Below are 27556 nucleotides of genomic sequence, written 5' to 3'. Positions count from 1 at the left end.
GGTACAGACTGTAAAGCTCAGAAAAAAACCCATTTTAGATCCTTTTGTCTGTTTCCATCTTCAGTGTGGTCATTCTCAAAACACTTATCCTCTGGTCCTGGTTGCTGAGTTCTCAGAGTTCATGTTAGGTGTCTGGCAGCCGGAAGGCTAAAGCCCTCCTGTGTCCTCTGCTATTTATAGAATTATTAAGTGAATGGTTTGCAGTCACTGCTTCTTTTAGGTGCCGGGGGTTTCACCCGTCTGTGCTGGAGAGCTTGTGCTCCCAGCCCCATCTTGCCGCAAAAGGGGACTGTCTCCTGGGCGAGCCTCTCCCCTCCCCGAAGGTGGGCCGAGCGAAGGCGCATGACGCAAGAGTGGGCTGTGTCCCCACCGCTGCGCGCGGGGCCCCGGGGACCAGCGCATTCGCGCGTTTGCAGCGCAGGCTCCGCGCGCCCTGCCCGCTGCTGCTCCTGCCCGCCGGCGCCCAGGGGAGCGTGCGCGTCTGCCGCCGCGACCGCCTCGGGGCTCTGTCCGCTGCCTTCCATCCCTGCAGGCTCCCCGGCTCCCGGGACAGGATGGGCACCGGGGATTTTATCTGCATTTCCATGACCGGAGGGGCGCCCTGGGGGTTCCGGCTGCAAGGGGGCAAGGAGCAGAAGCAGCCCCTCCAGGTGGCCAAGGTAGGACCCCGGAGAAAGGCGTGGCTCCCTCCGAGCTGTGCCGGAGGGAGGCGCGGATGCAACCTGTTGATGGGAGTTGGGAAGTCCATAGATGAGATTGACGTGGGTGCTGTCGTTGAATTGTTATTTTTAGGACGTTGGGTTTGTTTGTTTCCAGGAAACTTTGGAGGAAAACATAGAGCACATGATATAGGTAATGAAGCAGCCACTGATGGGGGAAAGCGTGTCCTGTGGATCAGTTAATGGGCCCCTCGGACCTCTGGCGACACCTGGGCGCTGTCTGGGAGGCGGCCTTGGAAATTCCCGTTGAGTTTCTGTTTCGGGTCCCCAGGCCTGACTCGGGGAGGAGCAGCGCCCCCGCTCGGCCTCACCAATGGCCAGGCTCACTCCCCTGAAGCGCTGGAACTGACCTTTATCATGCAGCATTCACCAAAAGGACAATTTTGGACAATCATTTTAAAAAGTAGGATGATGTCATAAAGTCTATTGGAAAGTATATGCATTTAAGGATTTGACAAATAAATGCAAAAATCCAAGCACTCTGCCCCACCCATTTATGAGTCCACAGCGGGTCAAGCTCTCAGAATAAATTTGATGACACTAAAATATACCTGCAGCTAATGATGATTTTAAACGTTTTCGATGTTTTGGTTGCCGTGGGATGGCTTGTTTCTTCGCTCCATGTGCTCCCCGTTTGCTGGAGGGGATGTGCTCATGGTCCTGCGGGGACCCAGCTGAAGTAAATGTAACATCCATGAGCAGAAGCAGACTTGTATCTGCTGTTGATACTAGTGTAGTCCAGTGAGAAAGACCGTGTTTGATGGACTTCCTGTTTTGTACTTACATCAGACATGGAGCTAGGCCTGCATGGAATGTATGGGCCACAGTTTTTCTTCACCTTTGGCTTTATTTTATTGTTTTGTATAACGTTCACTCTGGGGAGAGAGGGAGTTTCTTTGAAATTTTCTGCTCGCAGGCTTCCATCAGAAAATCCTTTCCCAGCGCGATGGTGGAATCCTGCCACCTAGCGAAAATCTCAGGCAGCAGGAATGCGGCACAAAACCAGAGGTGAAGGGCCCGGTTTACAGAAATGGAATGGTTCTCAGAATGTCTCAGAGTTCTCCAGCCCCTCCACCCCCCACCGCATCGCCAACCCCCCCTCGTGTTGGGTGAGGAAGAGACCCAGAGGTGATGTCACTGGCGGCAGGACTCCAGGCTGGGACTGGCAGGGAGACTCGAGGGTCCAGGAGGCGTTTAGTCGATGGGTTTCTCCGGGAGGCAGGGCAGGCAGTACCACACCAAACATGGAGGCCTGACTCTGTGCCTGTAGGATTCCTGAGCCTGGCTTTGTTCTGGGTCGAGAATAGCCGTTGGCCAGCTCCAGGTGCTGAGATTTGGGGTCTAATTCCAACTCTGATCTAACTTGCAGCTGGGCTTGAGACAAATCTCTTAACCTTTTTGACTCGTGTGTGTGTGTGTGTGTGTGTGTGTGTGTGTGTGTGTGTGGTGTGTGTGGTATGTAGAGGAAGAGAGACATTTCAGTGGGGTGGGAAGGGAGGGAAGAAAGGAGGGATTGGGTGGCACCACCGTCGAGGGGCTGTGTTGCTCAGTGTCCTAGTCTGTCCAGCAGTTCAAATGTGGGGACAGACATTGTTGCTTGAAGCTGCCGTTCCCTGGCGGCTCTTCTGTAGCCAGACCTTAAGAACAGAGTGGTTAATGCGTTTTTGCTGACATCTCAGTGCACTGATCTAGAAGTGGAGCCACTGTGTATGTGGACTTTTTGAAGAGCCAAAGACATTGACGAACCGGGGGTGCTCTGCGGTGTGTCCGTGCTGACAGTGAGGCCAGAGAGGCTGTCCACGGCGTGAGGGTCAAACTTTCAGGCCTGCTCTCCCCCGGGTCATCTTTCTGACCACCCAGACAGTGACTTGTGCTTTTAAAAAGATCATTATTAAAGCACCTGGCCACTTGGCCTTAATTTTTGTGTATGCGTGCATGTGTCTGTGTGTGAGAAAGAGAGAGAGCTACCGTAGTCTAGATTTTAGCATATATAAAAACTGATTGGAGAGCCTTCAAAATAAGATATAATTATTACTATGGTGTGCCCACCTTTTAAAAATCCATCTTGTCTATTTTTTCTTCTGTTCAAACTTAACTGTATTTGATTTGTATACAGCTTTCAAACTGTATTTGAAAGCTAGGATTTCTTATCCTAGCTTTGCTTGTTGTAGAAAAACCCTTGGAGTAAAGTTGTCATCATTTTCTATGTCATCAAGTCCCTGGCCTCACTGGGGTCACTGCTTTTCACTTAAACATTGAATCAACTTGGTTCCATTCATGGTTTCTCACTGAGGTCAAGGTGAGATGAAGGTCACTGGGCATTGACCTTCTTCTCTTCCTCTGACTAGCAGGAGCTTCTTAGGGCCAAGTTATCTCGATGTGATAAAAGATGAAAGAGACAGGAAGGTTGGGTAGGCGATGGTTGTTAGCCAACGAAATACTCATGGCTTAGAAGCACATGCATGCAATTAATTTGGGAATTAAACAATATATATAATTTCCAAAGACAAGAAAATTTCAGATAGTGCTTGGCTCATGCTGTTTAAACTGGGAATGCTATCAAGCAGTTCTATAGATAACAACACATTTTTTATTTTTGGCTTGTAAACTATCTAGTGTTTAGATTTCCATAATCCTGTATAGCATGAAAATCTAACAAGCTAAGATAGCAAGAGAAACACTAATGTTACTGCATATGATTAGAAATTGAATAGCTTTATAATGCCCAATAAATATCTTTCTAGTGACTGGACTAAGTTACCTTTGAGAGGTGTTCAAACATTTTTATTCCTTGGCTAGCACACTAATCTCATGAACGAACCCCAGCTTTCGAAGGTCACTAACAAAAATCTCAATACTCGTAACTTTTCATTGACATGACAGCCCAAGGCCATAAAATCCTGTTTTGTTTTCAAGAGTAAGTTGAATTTTTAAAAGGCCCAGCTAATTAGTCACATTACCCTGGTTTAAAAAATGTTTATGTATCTTTTCATTTGTTTTCTAAACACATGTGACGGGAAGCAAATATTTCCAATAGAGTCATAAGACGGTGCTTGGCCAAGTTCGTCCCCAAGAGATCATCTGCAGAAACAGATTGTCCTGACGTCACTACAGCAGAAAAGCCCGTCGTGTGTGCGGTTGTCCTTGTGAAAGGCACGCTGGCACTTCACAGGCTCTCCTTTTCGGAGCGTGTATTTACATGGCTCTGTCTCTGAACATGCTCTTGGCAAGTCTCCTCGAAAAATCTTCGTATAAAGAAATGTGTGTGTGTGCGGGGGGAGAGATTTACTGTTTTGCAAACAACATCTTCTGAATAATTCAGAAATAACCTGTGTTTTGAAAATAATGACTAACTACATTTTTACACTGTTTATTCTTTCCATATTTTAACATTTAGAAATATAAACTGTAAGCCAAAGTTATAGACCATTATGGTTCTTATTTTTCTATTACTTATTATTATTAAGTGAGAGGAGGGGAGGCAGAGACAGACTCCTGCATACGCCCCGACCCAGATCCACCCGGCAAGCCCACTAGGGGGCGATGCTTTGCCCATCTGGGGCATTGCTGTGTTTCTCACCAACCCAGCTCTTCTTAGCATCTGAGGCAGAAGCCTCTGGAGCCACCCTCAGTGCCCGGGGCCAAATCGCTCCAATGGAGCCATGGCTGCAGGAGGGAGAGAGACAGAGAGAGAGAGAGAGAGAGAAAGAAAGAAAAAGAGAGAGAGAAAGAGAGAGAGAGAGAGAAGTGAGAGGGGTAGGGATGGAGAAACAGATGGGTACTTCTCCTGTGTGCCCTCACTGGGAATTGAACCTGGGACTTCCACGTGCAGGGCTGATGCTCTACCACTGTGCTAACTGGCCAGCACCTCTATTATATTTTAATTCAAAGTTTCAAATAATTGTTTCTTAAAACTAAAATGACAAATTATGGTTACCCATATAGTATGAGGCAGAAGTGGACTTAATGATTCTTACCTACTACTGTGTATTCTCTCTTTAAAACTTTGAATAAAAATGTGTTATTTAGGCAAAACACAGTCAACTAACATAATTCTTACCCCTTAGATCAGGGGTCAGGAACCTATGGCTCGAGAGCCAGATGTGGCTCTTTTTTTTTTGTATTTTTTTTCTGAAGCTGGAAACGGGGAGAGACAGACAGACTCCCGCATGCGCCCGACCGGGACCCACCCGGCACGCCCACCAGAGGCGAAGCGTTGCCCACCAGGGGGCGATGCTCTGCCCCTCCGGGGCGTCGCTCTGCTGCGACCAGAGCCACTCTAGCACCTGGGGCAGAGGCCAAGGAGCCATCCCCAGCGCCCGGGCCATCTTTGCTCCAATGGAGCCTTGGCCGTGGGAGGGGAAGAGAGAGACAGAGAGGAAGGAGGGGGGCGGGGTGGAGAAGCAAATGGGCGCTTCTCCTGTGTGCCCTGGCCGGGAATCGAACCCGGGTCCCCCGCACGCCAGGCCGACGCTCTATTGCTGAGCCAACCGGCCAGGGCCCAGATGTGGCTCTTCTGATGGCTGCATCTGGCTCGCAGATAAATCTTTAATTAAAAAAAAATAGTAACGTTAAAAATATAAAACATAGCCCTGGCTGGTTGGCTCAGTGGTAGAGCGTTGGCCTGGCGTGCAGGAGTCCCGGGTTCGATTCCCGGCTAGGGCACACAGGAGAAGCGCCCATCTGCTTTTCCACCCCTTCCCCTTATCCTTCCTCTCTGTCTCTCTCTTCCCCTCCTGCAGCCAAGGCTCCATTGGAGCAAAGTTGGCCCGGGCACTGAAGATGGCACCATGGCCTCTGCCTCAGGTGCTAGAATGGCTCTGGTTGCAATAGAGCAACGGCCCAGATGGGCAGAGCATCTCCCCCTGGTGGGCATGCCGGGTGGACCCCAGTTGGGCGCATGCGGGAGTCTGACTGCCTCCCCGTTTCCAACTTCAGAAAAATACAAAAAAATAAAAAAATATATATATATATAAAACATTCTCGTCGGCCTAGCGTGCGGAGGACCCGGGTTCGATTCCCGGCTAGGGCACACAGGAGAAGCGCCCATTTGCTTCTCCACCCCTCCGCCGCGCTTTCCTCTCTGTCTCTCTCTTCCCCTCCCGCAGCCAAGGCTCCATTGGAGCAAAGATGGCCCGGGCACTGGGGATGGCTCTGTGGCCTCTGCCCCAGGCGCTAGAGTGGCTCTGGTCGCAACATGGCGACGCCCAGGATGGGCAGAGCATCGCCCCCTGGTGGGCAGAGCCTTGCCCCTGGTGGGCGTGCCGGGTGGATCCCGGTCGGGCGCATGCGGGAGTCTGTCTGACTGTCTCTCCCCGTTTCCAGCTTCACAAAAATGAAAAAAAAAAACAAAAAAACAAAAAACAAAACAAAACATTCTCATGTGTTACAATCCATTTCCTACAGCTCATGTTCATGGTTGCGGGTGGCTGGAGCCAATCACAGCTGTCCTCTGGGACAACACCAAATTTCTATTGGATAATGCGTAACATACACAGGTCATTGTATGGCTCTCACGGAATTACATTTTAAAATATGTGGCATTTATGGCTCTCTCAGCCAAAAAAGGTTCCCAACCCCTGCCTTAGATCCATCAAGGAAGTTTCTAAAATGTTTCAAATAAAATGACTCCAGAAGCATTTTCTATAGGGGAAACAAAGATTTTAATGTGTTTGGTTTGAATGTGTATATTTGAGGATAAGTGCTCCCTATGATATACGGAAAGCACTCACATCTTTATAGGAAAATAGGACACTTAATTTGTTATTGATTTTTGAGCACTAACTTGGTAAAAATTCTAAAACAGCTGTGCTTACAGAAGTCAGCGCAGACTAGCTGAATCTATTATACAGATGTTATATAAAATCTTTGTTTGGGAATTGGACATTTTAAGACAGATCACTCTTGAGGGACAATGGGATAAAATGAAGGCATGAACTTTGCCACGGTCTGGTCATAGCACAGAATGCAACATCCTTTACCAGCCCCTTGTCGTGTGCCGGGGAACATTCCAAGTTCTTCGTGGGTATTCTCTCTTCAAACGATCCCGCAAAGGAAAAATGCCCTCATTTTAGAGATGAGGACATCTAGGCAGAGAAATGCTAGGTTACCCGCCGAAGGTCATAGAATACAGTAGATTCCATGGCAGGTCTGATTTCTCCTTCTGCGTTGGCAGAAACAGGTGCCCAGAGGATACACGCAGGCTAACGTGGCCCGAAAAATGGAGTTTTGAAAAAAACACCATGGTCTGCATGCAGATCTGACTTAATCAGTCAGGGGAGCCCCTGGGCACCCAGAGGTGACTGGCATGTGGTCAAGATTGGAATCATCACTGTGGAAAGTGGGGGTCACATATGTCCCCCCAGGGCTTCCTGACTAGTGGAGGCACTCCCCTGCAGCTCCTTCCCCCAGGGAAGTCAGGTGAGGACCAGGGAGGGGTGAGCACTGTCCTGTCCTGATTGTAAGCAATGGGGAGACTTGCCCTGTCTGAAGCCAAGGTGGGTGTGGGTGGGGCATGGGGAAGGAGGGGTGCTGGGAAGCTCAGAGACGACCACTTGGAGGCCTGGCAGTTCGTCCCTGGGGATGCCCTCTTTGTCGGGGCAGTTGCTGGTCTGCCTGGTGCCCATTTGAACCGTGGGATGGAGAGGGGGCAGAATAAAACCGGAGAGAGATACAGGGGAAGGCAGGGAAAGATACAGAGAACGCACAGCACCTTGTCTGTTCGGTAAAGCAAGGATCCCTGCCTTTTCCTTGGATGAAGGACTGTCCCAGAAACTGGCTGAACTTGAGCCATCATGCCAGTAAGTACCCTGCCTCCACAGGCCAAGCTCTTATGGGCTGGCGCTGGCAGGAAGTAAGCTGGCATTGAGAGGAACTCCAGGGGGTTTGGAAGGGACATAAAGGAATTGGGCAAGAGCCTTGTTTCCTATAGAAGGAAGCTGTGGGTTGGCGCCCTCTCCAGAGCTCCTAGGAGGAAACCCATGAGTGCCCAGCATTTGGATACCAGCCACAGAGAGGACAGTGATGGCCACTCATTGTTAACTGGAGAGAAATGCCCCTCATTCATTCACAGATAAATATGTCAGATTTATCCCTCCCTCTCCAGCCTTACCTCCTGCCATCAACCTGGGGGGAGGGAGTTTGAGGTGGTAAGAAGCAGACCACACCGTCCTTCTCACCCAAAGCCTGAGTCCCAAACCTTGCCACGGATCTTAGGGAGAGAGTTTAGCATCAGGCAGGAGATTGAAGCTGGGATTGGACTTGACTGTTTGAATAACCAAGAGCCACCAGAAAATGCATGCAACCCGACCAACGTACTATTAAGGGAGGGCCTTGACTTGGTCAGATCATGGTTGAAATCAGTTGATGGGAGAAATAAAACCATTTCGTGTTTCTAACTGAGTGGGTTTGACATGTCTCAGAAAAATCAGTTACATCTCACAGGTTCCTGTGATCAGTCATATGAACTGGATGTTAGCTGTGGAAGTTTATCACCCACCCACATGACTTCCATTGGTGGTCATGTCGAAGTGACGTTTCTCAGCTGAATGAAAACTACTTAGAATCACAGCTGGGCTTTGGGCTTCACAAGAAATGTAAACCACACTTTCTTCTTCTTCATCTTCTTTTGTTGAACGTGAGCCAGCACTTGAATAACCTAGGATGCTTTGTGCTCTTAGGATGCACACACATTCAGTTTGTCTAGGGAGCTGTTTCTAGAACGTTCTGTCAGAGTCTAAAGCCCTCACGTTAAAAGTAAGTACGCGGGGCTTTTATTTGGACATTAAACTAAAGTGATTGTTGTTTTTAAAAATGTCATATTGCAAATCCTGGAAGTCAGCATGTAATAGCTTGGTGACATTTGCGTCATACCTAACTAGATAACTTTTGCATATTTTTCATGGTAATAGTTTTAAAAAGAAGATTTGCTTCCAAAACAATTTCACCTGCCTCTGTCAGTTCATGTGTTCAAGAATATAAGCTAATTTACGTATTTAACTAAAAGTACGTCACTTGTGTATACCTTTTACTCATCCAGGTGCATTCTGTTATCCCTTTGATACCAGCTGGTACACAAAGTTTGATTACTCTCAGCTTAAAGATTAAAAACCAAAAAACAAACAAACAAAAATAAATAAATAAATAAAAATTAAAAAAACCCAAAAAACAAACTGATCCCGAAAAAAATAATTTGCCAAAAAAAAAGTGTGTGTATATATATATATATGTATACATATATATATATATGTATACATACATATATATATGCAAAGTCAATATAACTCTTTCCCACTCACAGGGGCATCACGCCACCCTCTGCATCAGATCGAGGCGGGGAACAGGCTTAGTCATGCTGACATGGCAGGGGCTTCAGACGGATAAAATAGATTCTCACCAAATCGAGGCCTCAGCAGCCCTTAGAACTATGTCTTCTTTGAGAGGCCCCCAGGGGAATGCCTCTTCCAGCTCGTGGCCAGTGGGAGATGACACAGTGTACTTGTCAATAGACCCGAGACCAATCTGGACTCCAGGATGTGTGTGTGCCGTGTCTGTGCTCATGGATGCACGATGAAACCTAACACCAGGAGGCTCTCTGTAAAAGGAAGCGGAGAATTCCCTTAAGAGCTCCATTAAATAAATAACCCTAGCGAGTCAACAGCGGTTGGTCATGGAGTTAAAAACCTCATGTGAGAACCAAGGTGACATCGCTGTTTGCAGGGGGTTGGGAGTGTGGGGGGGGTGTTCCACTGTTTGGCCACCTCAGTGAGGATGTATTTATAGTGTTGAATTATCTTAGATGCTTTATTTTTCTGAATTATCTACCATTTTTTTCTTTTTAAAGAGCAGAGGTGGAGAGATTCTCAAAGAAAAAAAAATGTGTTTGGGCCCTGGCCAGTTGGCTCAGCGGTAGAGTGTTGGCCCGGCGTGTGGAAGTTCTGGGTTTGATTCCCGGCCAGGGAACATAGGAGAAGCGCCCATATGCTTCTCCACCCTTCTCCCTCTCTTTCCTCTCTGTCTCTCTCTTCCTCTCCCACAGCGAAGGCTCCATTGGAGCAAAGTTGGCCTGGGTGCTAAGGACAGCTCCATGGCCTCTGCCTCAGGCACTAAAATGGCTCCAATTGCAACGGAGCAATGCCCCAGATGGACAGAGCATCACCCCCTGGTGGGCATGCTGGGTGGATCCTGGTCAGGCACATGCGGGAGTCTGTCTGACTGCCTCCCTACTTCTAACTTAGGAAAAATACAAAAAATAAAATAAAATAAAATAAAAAATGTGTTTGTAGTCATCATGAAATCCTTGGTGCATGGCGGGTCCTTGGCAATGGCGGGCAGGGTCTTGGCGTGCCAATGGTCTGGACGTTGTTTTGGGGAACTACAATGTAAACGGAGTGTGTTTCAGACAAATGTACTAAGAAATGTGGTGGACTCACCATTTGAAATGTGGTGAATGAAAGATTGGTTCTTGATAAGGCAATAAAGAGCTGTTTCCTTGTCCATTGGTCTTTGGTCCCTGTGACCTACCTTCCTGGGTCCTGGGACATGCTGAGTGCGTGTTCCTGGACAGAATGGAGCCTTTGCATCCCATGTGACTCTCCCTCGGTGGTCCGCCGTCCTTGACCCTCTTCCTCCGCCCGTGTCTCTGTTAGCACAGCTGACCTGGCTTGCATTTCACCTTTGTAGGGCACAGATTATTTTCTAGGGAAGACACCTGTGAGAAAGAGTCCGTGAGTCTCATTTACCCCCAACATCTCGTTGCTTTGAACAGTGCCTTGTGGAGAGAAGGCTGTTCCAGAAACTCACGTATCCTGGGTGCTGGGAGCCAGGCACCTCTTTAATAGCCTTCTGGGCATGAGGAGGGAGCCCCTGGGGCATGACCCCTATTACATGAGATTCCCCCACAGGGGCACAACGGGTAAGTGGCTGCCTGGGGTCCCCTGGGTGAGCAGGGCCAGATGCCTGGAGAGTCTGGCTCCTGGGTTTGTGTTCTGTACAAACCTACACACGACAGCTGCACGCGGCACTTTGGGGTCGAGTGTAGTTTGAGCAGCAGTTAAGGAGGAGAGAAGATCCTAAACAGACCATGGCGGAGAGATTTCCGAGGTTCCCATTGATTTCTCCTGTTCTGACCCTAGGTGTAACTTCACGAATTTAAACTGGTGTCACATCAGTTCATGTGAAACTTTTATTTCCAGAAGAAGTGCTTTAGAAAGTGAAATAGAAATGCTAGAAACTTTCAAGTTGGTTAGAGCATTGCCCAGATATGCTAGGGTAGCCAGTTTGATCCCCAGTCGGCGGCCAATGAGTGTACGGAGGGGCAGAGCAACACATCTCTCTCTCTCTCTCTCTCTCTCTCTCTCTCTCTCTCTCTCTCTCCCTTCCTCTCTCTCTCTCTCTTTCTTCCTCTCTCTCTCTCTTTCTTCCTCTCTCTCTCTCCCTTCCTCTCTCTCCCCCTTCCTCTTTCTCCCCCTTCCTCTCTCTCTCCCTTCCTCTCTCTCTCCCCCTTCCTTTCTCTCTCCCTTCCTCTCTCTCTCCCCCTTCCTCTCTCTCTCTCCCCCTTCCTCTCTCTCTCCCTTCCTCTCTCTCTCTCTCCCTTCCTCTCTCTCCCTTCCTCTCTCTCTCTCCCCTTCCTCTCTCTCTCCCTTCCTCTCTCTATCTCTCTCCCCCTTCCTTTCTCTCTCCCTTCCTCTCTCCCCCTTCCTTTCTCTCTCCCTTCCTCTCTCTCTCCCTTCGTCTCTCTCCCCCTTTCTCTCTCTTTCCCTTCCTCTCTCTCCCCCTTCCTCTCTCTCCCCCCTTCCTTTCTCTCTTCCTTCCTCTCTCTCTCCCCCTTCCTCTCTCTCTCCCCCTTCCTCTCTCTCTCCCTTCCTCTCTCTCTCCCCCTTCCTCTCTCTCTCCCTTCCTCTCTCTCTCCCTTCCTCTCTCTCCCCCTTCCTCTCTCTCTCCCACTTCCTCTATCTCTCCCCATTCCTCTCTCTCTCTCCCTTCCTCTCTCTCTCTCCCCTTCCTCTCTCTCCCTTCCTCTCTCTCCCTTCCTCTCTCTCATCCTTCCTCTCTCTATCTCTCCCCCTTCCTCTCTCTCCCCCTTCCTCTCTCTCTCCCTTCCTCTCTCTCTCCCTTCCTCTCTATCCCCCCTTCCTCTCTCTCCCCCTTTCTCTCTCTCCCTTCCTTTCTCTCCCCCTTCCCCTCTCTCTCCCTTCCTCTCTCTCCCCCTTCCTCTCTCTCTCCCCCTTCCTCTCTCTCTCCTCCTTCCTCTCTCTCTCTCTTCCTCTCTCTCCCCTTTCCTCTCTCTCTCCTTTCCTCTTTCTCTCCCTCTTCCTCTCTCTCTCTCTCCCCCTTCCTCTCTCTCTCCCTTCCTCTCTCTCTCCCCGTTCCTCTCTCTCTCCCTTCCTCTCTCTCTCCCCCTTCCTCTCTCTCCCCCTTCCTCTCTCTCTCTTCCTCTCTCTCTCCCCCTCATCTCTCTTTCTCCCTCCCTTCCTCTCTCTCTCTCCCCTTCCTCTCTCTCCCTCTCTCTCCCCCTTCCTCTCTCTCCCCCTTCCTTTCTCTCTCCCTTCCTCTCTCTCCCCCTTCCTCTCTCTCCCCCTTCCTCTCTCTCTCTCCCCCTTCCTCTCTCTCTCCCTTCCTCTCTCTCCCTTCCTCTCTATCCCCCTTCCTCTCTCTCCCTTCCTCTCTCTCCCCCCTTCCTTTCTCTCTTCCTTCCTCTCTCTCTCCCCCTTCCTCTCTCTCTCCCCCTTCCTCTCTCTCTCCCTTCCTCTCTCTCTCCCCCTTCCTCTCTCTCTCCCTTCCTCTCTCTCTCCCTTCCTCTCTCTCCCCCTTCCTCTCTCTCTCCCACTTCCTCTATCTCTCCCCATTCCTCTCTCTCTCTCCCTTCCTCTCTCTCTCTCCCCTTCCTCTCTCTCTCCCTTCCTCTCTCTCCCTTCCTCTCTCTCATCCTTCCTCTCTCTATCTCTCCCCCTTCCTCTCTCTCCCCCTTCCTCTCTCTCCCCCTTCCTCTCTCTCTCCCTTCCTCTCTATCCCCCCTTCCTCTCTCTCCCCCTTTCTCTCTCTCCCTTCCTTTCTCTCCCCCTTCCCCTCTCTCTCCCTTCCTCTCTCTCCCCCTTCCTCTCTCTCTCCCCCTTCCTCTCTCTCTCCTCCTTCCTCTCTCTCTCCCTTCCTCTCTCTCCCCTTTCCTCTCTCTCTCCTTTCCTCTTTCTCTCCCTCTTCCTCTCTCTCTCTCTCCCCCTTCCTCTCTCTCTCCCTTCCTCTCTCTCTCCCCGTTCCTCTCTCTCTCCCTTCCTCTCTCTCTCCCCCTTCCTCTCTCCCCCTTCCTCTCTCTCTCTTCCTCTCTCTCTCCCCCTCATCTCTCTTTCTCCCTCCCTTCCTCTCTCTCTCTCCCCTTCCTCTCTCTCCCTCTCTCTCCCCCTACCTCTCTCTCCCCCTTCCTTTCTCTCTCCCTTCCTCTCTCTCCCCCTTCCTCTCTCTCCCCCTTCCTCTCTCTCTCTCCCCCTTCCTCTCTCTCTCCCCCTTCCTCTCTCTCTCCCTTCCTCTCTCTCCCTTCCTCTCTATCCCCCTTCCTCTCTCTCCCTTCCTCTCTCTCCCCCTTTCTCTCTCTCCCTTCCTCTCTCCCCCTTCCCCTCTCTCTCCCTTCCTCTCTCTCTCCCCCTTCCTCTCTCTCTCCCCCTTCCTCTCTCCCCCTTCCTCTCTCCCCCCTTCCTCTCTCTCTCCTTTCCTCTTTCTCTCCCCCTTCCTCTCTCTCTCTCCCCCTTCCTCTCTCTCTCCCCCTTCCTCTCTCTCCCCCTTCCTCTCTCTCACTCCCTCTTCCTCTCTCTCTCTCCCCCTTCCTCTCTCTCTCCCTTCCTCTCTCTCCCCCTTCCTCTCTCTCTCTCCCCCTTCCTCTCTCCTCCTTCCTCTCTCTCTCCCTTCCTCTCTCTCCCCTTTCCTCTCTCTCTCCTTTCCTCTTTCTCTCCCTCTTCCTCTCTCTCTCTCCCCCTTCCTCTCTCTCTCCCTTCCTCTCTCTCTCCCCCTTCCTCTCTCTCTCCCTTCCTCTCTCTCTCCCCCTTCCTTTCTCTCTCCCTTCCTCTCTCTCTCTCCCCCTTCCTCTCTCTCTCCCTTCCTCTCTCTCCCCCTTCCTCTCTCTCTCCCTTCCTCTCTCTCCCCCCTTCCTCTCTCTCTCTTCCTCTCTCTCTCCCCCTCATCTCTCTTTCTCCCTCCCTTCCTCTCTCTCTCTCCCCTTCCTCTCTCTCCCTCTCTCTCCCCCTTCCTCTCTCTCCCCCTTCCTTTCTCTCTCCCTTCCTCTCTCTCCCCCTTCCTCTCTCTCTCCCTTCCTCTCTCTCCCCCTTCCTCTCTCTCCCCCTTCCTCTCTCTCTCTCCCCCTTCCTCTCTCTCTCCCCCTTCCTCTCTCTCCCCCTTCCTCTCTCTCACTCCCTCTTCCTCTCTCTCTCTCCCCCTTCCTCTCTCTCTCCCTTCCTCTCTCTCCCCCTTCCTCTCTCTCTCTCCCCCTTCCTCTCTCTCTCCTCCTTCCTCTCTCTCTCTCCCTTCCTCTCTCTCCCCCTTCCTCTCTCTCTCCCCCTTCCTCTCTCTCCCCCTTCCTCTCTCTCTCCCCTTCCTTTCTCTCTCCCTTCCTCTCTCTCCCCCTTCCTCTCTCTCTCCCACTTCCTCTCTCTCTCCTTTCCTCTCTCTCCCCCTTCCTCTCTCTCTCCCTTCCTCTCTCTCTCCCCCTTCATCTCTCTTTCTCCCTCCCTTCCTCTCTCTCTCTCCCCTTCCTCTCTCTCCCTCTCTCTCTCCCTTCCTCTCTCTCTCCCTTCCTCTCTCACTCCCTTCCTCTTCTCCTTTCCTCTTTCTCTCTCCTTCCTTTCTCTCTCTCCCTCCATTCCTCTCTCCCTCCATTCCTCTCTCTCTTCCTTCCTCTCTCTCCCCCTTCCTCTCTCTCTCTCCTTCCTCTCTCTCTCCCCCTTCCTCTCTCTCTTCCCCTTCCTCTCTCTCTCCCCCTTTCTCTCTCTCTCCCTCTCTCTCCCCCTTCCTCTCTCTCCCCCTTTCTCTCTCTCTTTCCCTTCCTCTCTCTCTCCCCCTTCCTCTCTCTCTCCCTTCCTCTCTCTCTCCCTTCCTCTCCTTCTTTCCTCTCTCTCTTTCCTTCCATTCCTCTCTCTCTCCTTCCTCTCTCTCTCTCCCTCCCTTCCTCTTTTTCTCCCTTCCTCTCTCTCCCCCCTTCCTCTCTCTCTCCCCTTTCCTCTCTCCCCCTTCCTCTCTCTCTCCCTCCATTCCTCTCTCTCTCACTCCCTTCCTCTCTCTCTCTCCCTTCCTCTCTCTCCTTCCATTTCTCTCTTTCTCACTCCCTTCCTCTCTCTTCCTCCCTTCCTCTCTCTCTCCTTCCATTCCTCTCTCTCCCCCTTCCTCTCTCTCTCCCTTCCTCTCTCTCTCCCTCCATTCCTCTCTCTCTCCCCCTTCCTCTCTCTCTCCCTTCCTCTCTCTCTCCCTCCATTCCTCTCTCTCCCCCTTCCTCTCTCTCCCTTACTCCTTCTCTCCCCCTTCCTCTCTCTCTCCCCCTTTCTCTCTTCCTTCCTCTCTCTCTCCCTCCATTCCTCTCTCTCTCCCCCTTCCTCTCTCTCCCTTCCTCTCTCTCCCCCTTCCTCTCTCTCTCACTCCCTTCCTCTCTCTCTCTCTCTCCCTTCCTCTCTTCCTTCCTCTCTCTCTCCCTCCATTCCTGTCTCTCCCCTTCCTCTCTCCCCCCTTCCTCTCTCTCTCACTCCCTTCCTCTCTCTCTCCCTTCTTCTCTCTCTCCCTCCATTCCTCTCTCTCTTCCTTCCTCTCTCTCTAAAAACTTTACATAAAAAAATCTTTTTAATAAAATTAAATTAAAAAAATAAACTTTCATAATTTTGTCTTCTGAAGGATAGTTCTTCTTGGATTTCCTCTTTATAAAACTTCCCATGTTGTCTTTCAAGTAGGACATGCTACTTTATCTTTGAAGGAAATAGTGTCTAGCAGAAGGACCGTTTTGGAGAATTCTGTCATGTGGTTTAAGACGCAGTACAGGTGAACATATCAGAGGGGTGGGAGCCGGGTACTGCCTTTCTCCTTCCTCAGGGTCCCCACTGTCCCTTCCTCTGTGTGCTGCTGCCATGGCCCTGGCCCAGGCCTCAGCGCTGTCTCTTCGATGAGGACACTGGCCTTTCCACTGTCCCCTGGCCTGAGGTTTCATATTCCTCAGGTCCATGCCACAGAGAGCTGCCAGAGAGATTTCTCTAAATCACCTGTTATATCACTGCTTAAAATACTTCAAAGTGTCCCCATCATAGTCATCAAAATAGCCGTGCGGTTTATGGAAGCTTGTTCTGCATAGACAGGGAAGCGCTCTGAGAGCTTTGCCCCCACAGAGGAGGAGACTGAGACCAGAGAGCAGGAGGGAGTCACTGGGATCATGCAGCTGGCGGGGTCAGGACAGGGGTCATCACTCTGGTGCCCAAGCCCGTGCTCTGAATGACCCCTACGCCGGGGCGTGTTCCCAGGCTCACAACCTGTGTGGCGTGCATAGCTTCGGGAGCTGGTCCCTGCTGCACCGTCCAGCCCTGTCCCCCCTTTTCCTGCGGATATGCGCTCAGCCCCTGGGAAACTCTGCGGTTCTCTCCAAAGGCGGCATCCTCCCTTCTGTGGAAACCTTCGGCTGACTGACCCCATGGCCCGCTCTGGGGGACTCTGCTCAGAGTCAGGACCCTGGGAGGTTGACCTCAGTTTCTGGTGGGAGGTGACCATTTGCTTTGCTGTGTCACACACAGCAGTCCTTTTGCTCCCTCAGGCCACTGCCTACGGAGGCTCCGGTCTGCTCGCTCCATTAGACCAGTGAGCTGCGGAGGTTTGGGTACTGTTATATTGTTGTATAGATAATGTTACATAGCATAATTTTGAGCATTTATATGTATCTACACATCTACATACACAGAATGCTCAGAATTCTTACATATAACAATGTAATGTCTAGGAAATGAAATAAATGGAATATATAGACTATCTATTAATACTGTGCAAATAGTTTATGTCTAGTATACTACCTATTAAAAAGTTAGAAAAAATAAAGATGAAAGACGCAACATTTTTAAATGAATTTTTATTTTACTCAGATGGCAGGCGGAGTCTTTTCAGTCCCTGAGCAGAAGGGTTTTTTTGTTTGTTTGTTTGTTTTTTGTTGTTGTTTCTAGTGGGTACCATGTGATTGGCAGACTCTATAATTTTGACTATCTTGTTATGACCCCAGCTGGCACAGTGATTCAGAGGTCTAGTGAAATGTTAATTCATTGCAATACCTGTCTCTAAAGACGGGCGGGTTGGGAGGGTCCCTCCCTGCACAGGGGCGGCCCCACCATGGGGAAGAGTGTCGCCAGCTGCACATCTGTCTTTGTGCCCGTGAACCAACATTGCCTACCTGTGTCGTGACTTGACTGGCGGAGTTCCGTCTTCCTTAAAGTCCACTCTCTGTGCTAACGGAGTAATTGGAATAGGCTGACTTCTTACGTTTTAGCGTTAAAATCTCGCCGATTACGTTTTGGTCCAAAGATGTGAAAAGCAATTAGAAAGTATTTTCCAGTGAAGACCGAAGATAGACAGGACGTTTTAAAGAACAACACAAGGACTGTCCTGTAGGAAAGGTACATCGTGATGGGAGCACTTGGAACAGCTCTTCAACATCTTCTGTTTCCTTCATTGCCTCTGTAAGTCACTTTCAAAGCTGTGTTTGTTATTCTAAAATATATGCCAGGTAACTGATGGCTGAGAGCACTTGGTCATTTCAGAAAAGGTGTCAACAAATGTGTCATATTTATTTGTCTGTTAATAAAACTGGGAGATACCCTTGAGTTCTGCAACCCCCCCCTTTTTTTAGTGTGTGTGTGTGGGGGAGCAGACAGGGACAGACACACAGGAAGAGAGAGAGAGATTAGAAGTATCAACTTGTAGTTGTGTCACTTTAGTTGTTCATTGGGGGGAACTCAAGCTTATCCAGTGGCCCCTGGCTCAAGCCAGCAACCTTGGGCTCAAGCCAACAACCTTGGGCTTCAAGCCAGTGACCTTGGACTTCAAGACAGTGACCTTGGGCTCCTATCAGTGACCCCACGCTCAAGCCGGCAACCTCAGGGTTTCGAACCTGGGAGCTGGGAGCTCAGCGTCCCTGGTTTACGTTTTATCTACTTTGCCACCACCGGTCACGCCTCCTTTGTTTTAAATTCTGTCAAGTTTGAAATCAAGTATTGCCTGAGTTTACCCTTTTTTGAAAAAAAAAATATCTGGAAGTTTCTCACGTGATGACTGCTTCATTATTAAACACCCTTTCAGTCCTGACTGCTTCACAGGGACGCGAGCTGAGACCTCAGGCCACAAGGCGAAGTTCCTCTCTGACAAAGTGGGTTTCACCCGCATTCCAAAGAGTCTTCCTGGGAGTTTTGAGTATTTTACCTGCCTGTCACTTACGATAAGACAGGAACGGTCTTTGTCTCACAGCCTGGCTGATGGAGGTTTCCATAGGAACGTGGGGAAAAGTCAAGTCTGCCGTATTCTTCTCGTGAGCTCGTGATGTGTTACCTTGTATTAAAAGCTTCTTTTCAGGTGTGTTTTCAAGGTTGTGTCATTTTGTAGGAGTTAAGACCAGATAATAACAGGGAAATTCACTTATCCAAGGACCGTAAAACATAAGATATGGCAACACCATGTTGAGGAGGTCCCCTGCTGGGGGGCGTCACCTGAAGTATGAAATTGATGACTGTCTGGACCAGGAGACGTGTCAGTTCACATATTAACATAGACGACACATTATCAGTGCTCATTTCCTTTTCGCAGGGGCTCTAGTGGTCTTGGCAGGTAAGCCGGGGAGCCTTCCAGGCACAGTACTCCCAGTATAGAAGGGCCCTGGGCCAGAGGCGTGCCGCGCAGGTCCAAGGACCGCAAAGACGCCAGTGTAGCCAGGACGTATCTCCGTGAGGAATTGCTCCAAGAAGTCCTGTCTTTCCCAGTGAAAAACTGTCTCCCCTGGGGCCCCTGACCATGCGTCGTGTCCCCAACGTGAGACAGTAACACACTGGGTCCAGGAGCGGTCCTCTTCATCCATGGCAGCTCCTGGGACAGTGGCAGGTTCCTGGCCAGTCTCTAGGGCACTTACTCTATTGAAATAAATGATTGCCACCACTTCTTATGGAGAACTTTGGTTCCAAAAAGACATTAAAATCATCTTTATTCTCCCTCTGAAATTGATTCTCCGGTGAGAGAAGAATGTAAGGGGTGTTCCGGAGAACTGGCCACAAAGATCCTGTTTATTTTGACCTTGATATCAGGAAAGAAGAGTTTTGTTATTTTCTTCTAATGTGTCATTTCATTTCTCCTTCAAAAAAAAAGGCTCTCATTTTGATGTTGTTTGGAAGCTGACCCACTGATTAGAGAGAAGCATCTCAGTGCTGACTGCCGCTTCCTGTGTAGCTGGAAACCCACATTTCTGAGCCTCAGTTCCCTCATCAGCAAAATGGGTACTGTGTAATGGAATGGCTGTGTTTGTAGATGAAAATGTCACCAGTGTTACAGGTGAGGCATCCAAGACCCAGGGAATCAGTTCATCATCTATTTCGCAGTACTTTGTGAGGATTCCACAGTAAGGGAATAAATACCTCACACGTAGTATTCGATACTACGTGTAATGAGGGCAGCAGAGGGCTCTGCCCTCATTATCCTGTTCAGGGATGGAAGTCAGTGTCTTCCATACAAGTTCCTTTTCTTCAGAAACGAAGATAAGCAGTAATCCAGTTCCTTGTGCTCCAGATACACAGATGAGAGTTAAGGGCACAAAAGTTGAACAAAACGACTTGTGATAGCTCTTTCATCCAGGGAAAATTTTCATTGTTGGTGAAATGCCACATTTCACACAATGTTGGCGGCATGAATTACTTATCAAGAGTTCTTTGTTATACAGTTTAATAAGTTGGAGGCCATGGGTCCTAAAGTTATACTAAAGTTATATATTTTATAAGGCTCAATAGAATGTCCCACTTAAAAACAGTACGGAGTTTTAAAAGGAAAATCCCTCAGCCTGTACAGAATTGGTCGTTTCTAATTACATTGGGCTGCATTTAGGAGGAGGCAACTCTGACTCTTTTTCTTTTCTTTCTTTTTTTAAAAAAATATTTTATTTATTGATTTTAGAGAGAGGAAAGAGAGAGAAAGGGTGGGGAGGAGCGGGAAACATCAACTCATTGTACTTGCTTCTCATATGTGCCTTGGCCGGGCAAGCCTGGGGTTTTGAACCGGCAACCTCATCGTTCAGGTGACGCTTTATCCACTGCGCCACTGCAGGTCAGGTGACTCTGCCTCTTGCAGTCACATTAGCGCCTGTGCCTCAGTTTCCTCAATTGTAAAGTGGGTGTAGTGTCCGCACCTGTCTCCCAAGGATTGTTCTCAGGGTTTAGACGTTACACATGTCAAGTGGCTTCGCACAGCAGGAACATCCAAGGTCTTGAACGCATCGCTCTGCTCACATTGTGGCGGTTCGGATTCTATTCGGCTGACCTGCGTGACGTTGAAGGGATAGCCGCCGTCTACCATAGCCACGGCCGCCTCTGGGGTCGGATCTCGGTGTCAGTGGACGGGCTCCTGCAGCCCGTGGGGCCCCTCCCCGTGAGATGGCCTTTTATGGTTTCCAAACAGGCCTTCCTCCCTCTGAGAACAGCAGCATATGAAAATTATCACAAGGGAAGGCGTCATTTAGATGCTTTTGAAGATATAAAAGAAAATAAATTGTCCTTGGTGGGTAAATAGAAGACACAGATCTCCGATGACTCGGGAGGGCTCCCTGCCAGAGCCCCCAGGGCCAGCGGATGAGCCCGCCTCCTTCCCGCCCACCCCCACACTCTTGTCTGCTAAATGAGAAGTTATGACTATATAAGGCTGCTTTTCCTAAGTAAATGATAATGCTTTCAACTCGGTGTTTTTAGCTCTCCAAAGAGCGGTGGCTTATTTTCATCCATCACAATCAAGCGAAGGGAAGAGCAGAACTTGTGACAGGCCTCAGGAGTCTGATGCGGCCCCAGAGGTCACCTTTGTTCTTATTCCTTCCGTGAAGAACACAGCATGTTAGCATTGTCCACTGGCCGGTGCGCAGCACAACTGACGCTGATCGTGTTGTGTAAGACTATGTCACGTTTGTCAGCTGCTGCAGGCAGTCAGAATGCGGGGGCCACTGTAGGTCCTCTGTCTTCTGGCTGCTGGTCAGCCACCAGAGAGCTGCGGTCAGAACAGTGTCCCCTTGGGGCAAAGCCCTTCAGGAGAGGACACCCCTTCCTGCCTGTGTCCCTGCTGCCAAAGTCACCATGCTGCCTCCTTGTGTTCACTGATTTACCAGGGGTTCTCAGAGGCAGGCACAGGCCTGAGCATAGACACAAACTCAAGTAAGGGGCCCCTGATGACGGCTATTTTGTTCTGTGCTTGTTACCTTTCATTTCCTGATTCTGCGCTTCTGTGTCTGGGAAGGAAAACTCTATCCCTGTCGCCCTGTCCTATTCTCTGTCCTCTGTCTCTATGTTCTCACACCTCCCATAGCTTCCTGAGCAAGCCAGGACATCGAATCTGATGTTGCCTTATCTGCAATAGAAAGAGAGTGGTTGTGGTGGGGGGGAGAGAGGAAAAGAAAGGGAGGGAGAGAGAGGGAGGAAGAGAGAGAGGGATAAGAGGGGGAGAGAGGAGAGAAAGGGAAGGAGATAGGAAGAGAGTAAAGGAGAGGGAGGGAGGGAAAGAGGGGAAGAGAGGGGGAGAGGGAGAGAGAAAGAGAGAGAGGGAGAGAAAGGGAGGGATGGGAGAGAAAGGGAGGAAGAGAGAAGGAGAAAGGGACGAAGAGAGGGAGAGAGAGAGGGAAGAAGAGAGAGAGAGGGGGAAGAAGAGAAAGAGAGAGGGAGGAAGAGAGGGAGTGAGGGGATAGAGAGAGAGGGAGGAAGAGAGAGAGAGGGAGAGCAGACACAAATTGGGCAATCAGACGAACGAGAATGGAGAGTTATTTTGTCTCCTAACTTTTCTCCAGGAGTGCATTCCGACAGCCCAGCAGCTCACTCATAGAAACTCCTTTGTAAGAAGTTTAGGCCCTTTCACCCCTTTCTCTGTCTGGTCAGAGTGGCTCTGCCCTCCTGTGAGGCTGCTCCCGTTTTCTCTGAGAACTGCCCCCTGGTCTCTCCTCCAGGCCTCTGTGCCTGGTCCCGTGGTCTTTTCAGAAACAGAAAGTTCCCCTCTGGACTTCTTTCCAGCCTCTGCTATGTATCTAATAAAGATTATTCTTATCATTCAATAAGACTATGATTTTACCACATCGATTAGTAGTGATTTCCATTGTTAACACAGGAAGTGACAGGTTTCATTCCATTCAGGGCCAGTGCATAGCATTTGGGGAAGTTCACAGGGTGCTCAGAGCCCATGGATGAAGATGTGGGTTGACACTCATCACCTGCATCACGGCAGCCAGGGCTTCGGGGTGGAGGGCCCCGTAAAGGCGGGAGGGGCTGGGCGCTGGACGGAAGGGGATGGACGTCCTTGCGCTCAGTGCCCTCACTGCCCCCAGACCTGGACGCCTGCTCAGGCCTCGTCCTGGAGCCAGGGGGGCAAAGGACAACCCCAGTCCTTTTGTGTAAATGTTATCACTGTGTTTTTTAAAATGACATTAAGCATTCATGGACTTAAAACAATTGACTTTTTTTTTTTTAATAGATCTGTCTTCATTTCTTCATTACTCAAATTCTAGATCTAACATGATGTTTAGCTTTTTTTTTTTTTTTTTTTTTTCCTGAAGCTGGAAACGGGGAGAGACAGTCAGACAGACTCCCGCATGCACCCGACCGCGATCCACCCGGCACACCCACCAGGGGCGACACTCTACCCACCAGGGGGCGATGCTCTACCACTGAGCCAACCGGCCAGGGCCTGATGTTTAGCTTTTAAGTCTTGTTCTCAGCCTGCTCAACCCTGCAGAGAGACCACAGAAGGGACCGCGTCAGGGTCAGGCCATTCACGAACCGGACTGTGCGATCACCACTAGGGAGGCTGAGCGGCGGCGTGGGGAAGGCAACTGTGTGTCCCAGTCTCCTCCGAGTCCCGGAAACCCTTTCCTGTGGGTGGAATGTGTCAGGGAAGACGAGAGAGTCCTCGATAGACTTGGCCTTGATTAGTTTAGTCCCACATATCAAAAGGCAGGATTCTCAGTCAAGTTGTGGCTCTGCACCAAATGGCGCATATATATATACATATATATACACATATATATATGTATATATATATATGTATATATATATATAAATTAAAATAGCTTACAAAAAATAGCACATTGTCATTGTAAAAATATTCAAACATTATTGAAAAGGATAAAATAAAGTAAAAATCCTACCATCCAGAAATAGCACATTATTAACACTTTGGTGAATACTTTTGAGACCCCTCTCTCTGTGTACGTGCACACATACACACACCAACCAACAGTCATATTTACATTCAATTCCAGGTAAAAAAAACTGTTGGCCCCAGCCAGTTGGCTCAGCAGTAGAGCGTCAGCCTGGCGTGTGGAAGTCCTGGGTTCGATTCGATTCCCAGTCAGGGCACACAGGAGAAGCTCCCATCTGCTTCTCCACCCTTCCCCCTCTCCTTTCTGTCTATCTCTCTCTTCCCCTCCCACAGTCAAGGCTCCATTGGAGCAAAGTTGGCCCGGGCACTGAAGATGGCTCTGTAGCCTCTGCCTCAGGTACTAGAATAGCTCCGGTCGCAATGGAGCAACACCCCAGATGGGCAGAGCATCGCCCCCTGGTGGGCATATCGGGTGGATCCTGGTCGGATGCATGCTGGAGTCTGTCTCTCTGCCTCCTTGCTTCTAACTTTGGAAAAATACAAAAAAAAGAAAAAAAAGAAAACTGTTGAAGGAAGTACTCACCAACAGATGAAGGCATCAGCACAGTGTGGTCATGGATGGTCATACTGTGTGCCTGTCCCTCTAACTATACTTTTAAAATGTTTATTCATTGGTTGATTCTAGAGAGAGAGGAAGAGAAACATTTCTTGTGTTGTGCCACTTATTTCCGTATTCATTGCTTGGTCCTTGTGTGTGTCCTGACCGAGAATCGAACCCACAGCCTGGGCACACTGGGATGACGCTCCCACCGAGCCACCCCATTCGGGGACACTCCCGCTTGTTGCAGGTGGATGAATGTGGTTCCCACAGCCATGTCTTTGTTTTTCATCCCCAGAACCCGAGTCCCGCCATGAGGCCTCGGCACTGACCCAGCTGCAGTACTGATGGTTCCCCCATCCCTCCTGTGTGGCTGCTGTCGGTCTGTGTTCTGTCTTGGCAGCAGCACACAGTGCCGGGTCTGCCGTTGTGTTAGCTCTGAGGTGGTGCCTGGTGCAGGGGGCAGCCCGGACCTGCCACCTCCCGCCTGCCTGTGCCCCAGGCCCCTCACGGGAGAGGATGCGGGAGATACAGGAAAAGGGATGGAGGGGCGTGCGGACGGGGTCACTCTATGTGGCTGTTCCCATTCTGTGTGCTGGGACTTTGTTTCTCCGTGTCCCCCAATTCGCTTTTGACCTTGCAGAACGTGACTTCACTCGTTGCTGAACGAGGAGTGTGGCCCTTGGGAACCTCGTTTTTACAGCATCCACAGCTCTTTAAATGTCGTGAGCACAGATGCTTAGAGATGACTTGATTAATTTCGTGTATGTAGATGTACTTATGGGAAAAGGGAGCTTTTAAGAATTGCCTGCTTCTATCAGTTGGTAGGATAGAGAGGGAAGACTGGGATATGCTGAACCCCCCCCCCCACAAAAAACAGAAGTGCTTTAGGGGGTTTTAACTGATTTCATAGAACAGCCAAGTGGTTTAAAAGTTCACTGAGTGTGTGTGTGGCGGAGGGGGGGCCCAACCAAAATCCCTCTTTCTTATCTTACGCAATCCATTAATTTCCCTAATAAGCCTTTCAAGTCTAGTTCAGCCCAGTTGTGTTCACGCAGCCCTCCCCAAGCAAAATGTGATGCTTTCTTCCCGACCCCCCCCCCCCCGCCTCATCAGGGCACATATGAGAAAGCAATCAATGAACAACTAAGGTGCCACAACTATGAGTTGAAGCTTCTAGTCTGTCTTCCTATCTGTTTGTCTCTCTCTCTCTCTCTCTCTCTCTCTCTCACACACACACACACACACACACACACAAAGTAAAAGTAAAAGAAAACCTAATGGGCATGAGGATGGAATTCAGATTTGGAGTTTTCTGATATTTCTAATCATTTTTTGCTGTCCTTGGTCCCATCGTCACTGGTGATTGGCAACTGCCTGCATCGCACCCATGTGAAACTTCTCAGTCACCATTAATACAGATCAGCCACGTGGCACGTCTCTGCTCCCTTCTGAGGAACTCCAGGTGAATGGTCTGTGGCTATGTCTGTCTCTGTCTTTCCTCTTCCCTCACTTCCTTTCCCACTGAATCTAGTCACCTTTCAAGCTGCCGGAGTAGAAATACCAACACGTTCTGGGATGCCTGATCCTTTGTTCCTTCATTTGTTATTGTTCTTTCCTCGTGCACACGAGAAAGGTTCTTGGCTGTCTCATTACAAACTCTACATTCTTCCTCCATCATTTTCACGAAATTTTCTGTGTCAGAGTCAAAGGAAAGCCCTCTGCCTATGAGGTCACACTGAAGGTCCGACCATCTCACCGTCATGGAAAGAGGTGAGGTGCCAGCAAACAGAGGCTCTTTAGACCATTAGTTCTAGGCACTGAGACAAGATGTGTACTAAAAACCATTTTGTTCACAAGCCCCATTTTCTCTCTTTATAATATCTGTACACAGTGAGAACACAGACTTATTTTCTAAAGAGGAATTTCCCCAGAGGCACAGGCATGAATTAACAGGTTACCCCAATCGACAGGATTAAGTCTAAGGGAAACATAAGACCGACTGCAGGATAGCGGCAACTGAAAGCTATGGGACGTATTCATAGGATCATAAAACCCTCCACTTGAAAGAGGCGTCTCATCTAATGGAGCTGGCCCCTGGATGGAGGACTTATTTTGACAATGTCACTCATAGATAAACAAGCAGCCTGCAAGGGAAAAAAAAAAATTCTGGTCTTGGGACCTAGTGAAATCCAAAGAATTCATTGTTGATCACCATTATCCACAGAACGATTTTCTTGACGTTTAGGTCACATCTTCCTACTTGTAACTTCTACTCCGTGACTCAAACTCTGCCTTTACTGAAGTATTGAACTGTCCACCCCTTCTTCCGGCGACAGCTGTTCAAATGAAGACTTCTGGAAATTCCAATCATTCTTCCCCTGGGATTGCCCTTTCTAATGGAACGCATCAACCTCAAAGCCCTTGCTATGCCAGTAAATGCAGAGCTCTGCATTTAATTTAAAAATAATCAGTTTTATAAGTTGATGGGGGTGACCCTAGCTAGATAGTTGTTGAGAAAAAATAAGGCATTTAGGGTTTTTTTTTCTTTTTTTTTTTTTTTGTATTTTTCTGAAGCTGGAAACGGGGAGAGACAGTCAGACAGACTCCCGCATGCACCCGACCGGGATCCACCCAGCACGCCCACCAGGGGGCGACACTCCGCCCCTCTGGGGCGTCGCTCTGTTGCGACCAGAGCCACTCTAGTGCCTGGGGCAGAGGCCAAGGAGCCATCCCCAGCGCCCGGGCCATCTCCACTCCAATGGAGCCTCGGCTATGGGAGGGGAAGAGAGAGACAGAGAGGAAGGAGAGGGGGAGGGGTGGAGAAGCAGATGGGTGCTTCTCCTGTGTGCCCTGGCCGGGAATTGAACACGGGACCTCTGCACACCAGGCCAACGCTCTACCACTGAGCCAGCTGACCAGGGCCGGCATTTAGGGTTTTAAGTTGGCCAGGCTCACTGTCACATTACATGGAGGTTCAGCCACTATGAAATAATGTCAGACATTGTTACTAATTAGGCAGGTGTTCAGCTAAATGTTTATCACTTCAGCTTCATCGTCAGAACTGTTTTCCATGTAACTTTCCAAGTTGGGTCTGCACCCCTTAGGGGAATGGATTCAGGATAAAATCAACCACACTACCCAGATTTGTGGGTCCGACTTAATTTTTAGCATCAGCTCCAGAGATGCCTTCTAATTAGGTAAGGTAAGCATACTCACCACTTGCTTTGCAAAAAGTATTATTCGGATATGGTTGTTTTTCCCCCTTAAGAACACTAGGCATTTCTCCAGGTCTCTGCGGACACTGACCAGGTAGGTATCTGACGTAGTGAGCTCAGTCCCCTTTCCCCTCTGCCTGGAGACGGTGTTGGAGCCCACAGCTTGAGGCTTGGTCCCCCAGGACAGCCCCCTCTTCAGAAGCCATAGATGCAGATAGTTACCCGTGCTTCTGACCCATTGGCTATCAATGGAAGGTCCCCAAGACCCCTTTCCACCTTGGATTCCGTTGATTGGTTAGAACGGCTCATGGAACTCAGGGAAGCATTTACCAGTTTACCGCAAATGCTGTCCTAAGAACGCAGGGAGAGAGCCAGGTGGGGAGATACAGAGTGAGGGCAGGAAGGGTCCTGAGCGCTGGCACTTCTGTCCCTGTGGGATGGGGAGCCGCCCTTCCGGCACATGGATGCGTCTCTGTAACCCCAGTGTTCAAGAGTTTTTATAGCACTGGCTCTGCAGCCTCATCCAGTTTCCTTCCCCTTCCTGGAGCCTGGCAGGCAGGGCTGCAAGCGCCCACCCTTTATTCACTTGGTCTTTCTGGTGACCAGCCCCATCTTGAGGCTGTCAGGGGGTCCCACCCTAAGTCACCTCATTAGCATCAACTCAAGGGTGTCAAAGAAGCTCTTTATGGGTAACAAAGGATGCC

At 49.7% G+C, this 27556-nt stretch overlaps 1 protein-coding gene across 1 annotated transcript in view; it reads left to right on the top strand.

Annotated features, from left to right (window-relative positions):
- The first annotated feature begins 414 nt into the window (after positions 1-414).
- Positions 415-27556, top strand: part of SYNPO2 (synaptopodin 2) — a 138600-nt gene continuing 111458 nt past the window's right edge. The window contains exon 1 of the mRNA XM_066233948.1: positions 415-659. Within this exon, the coding sequence (XP_066090045.1) occupies positions 555-659 (105 nt within the window). The 5' untranslated portion in view covers positions 415-554. The remainder of the gene's footprint in view (positions 660-27556) is intronic.

This window comes from Saccopteryx bilineata, chromosome 1 (assembly GCF_036850765.1).
Source record: "Saccopteryx bilineata isolate mSacBil1 chromosome 1, mSacBil1_pri_phased_curated, whole genome shotgun sequence".
NCBI lineage: Eukaryota > Metazoa > Chordata > Mammalia > Chiroptera > Emballonuridae > Saccopteryx > Saccopteryx bilineata.
The sequence above is the reverse complement of the archived record's forward strand: the minus strand, read 5'-3'. Positions and strand labels throughout refer to the sequence as shown.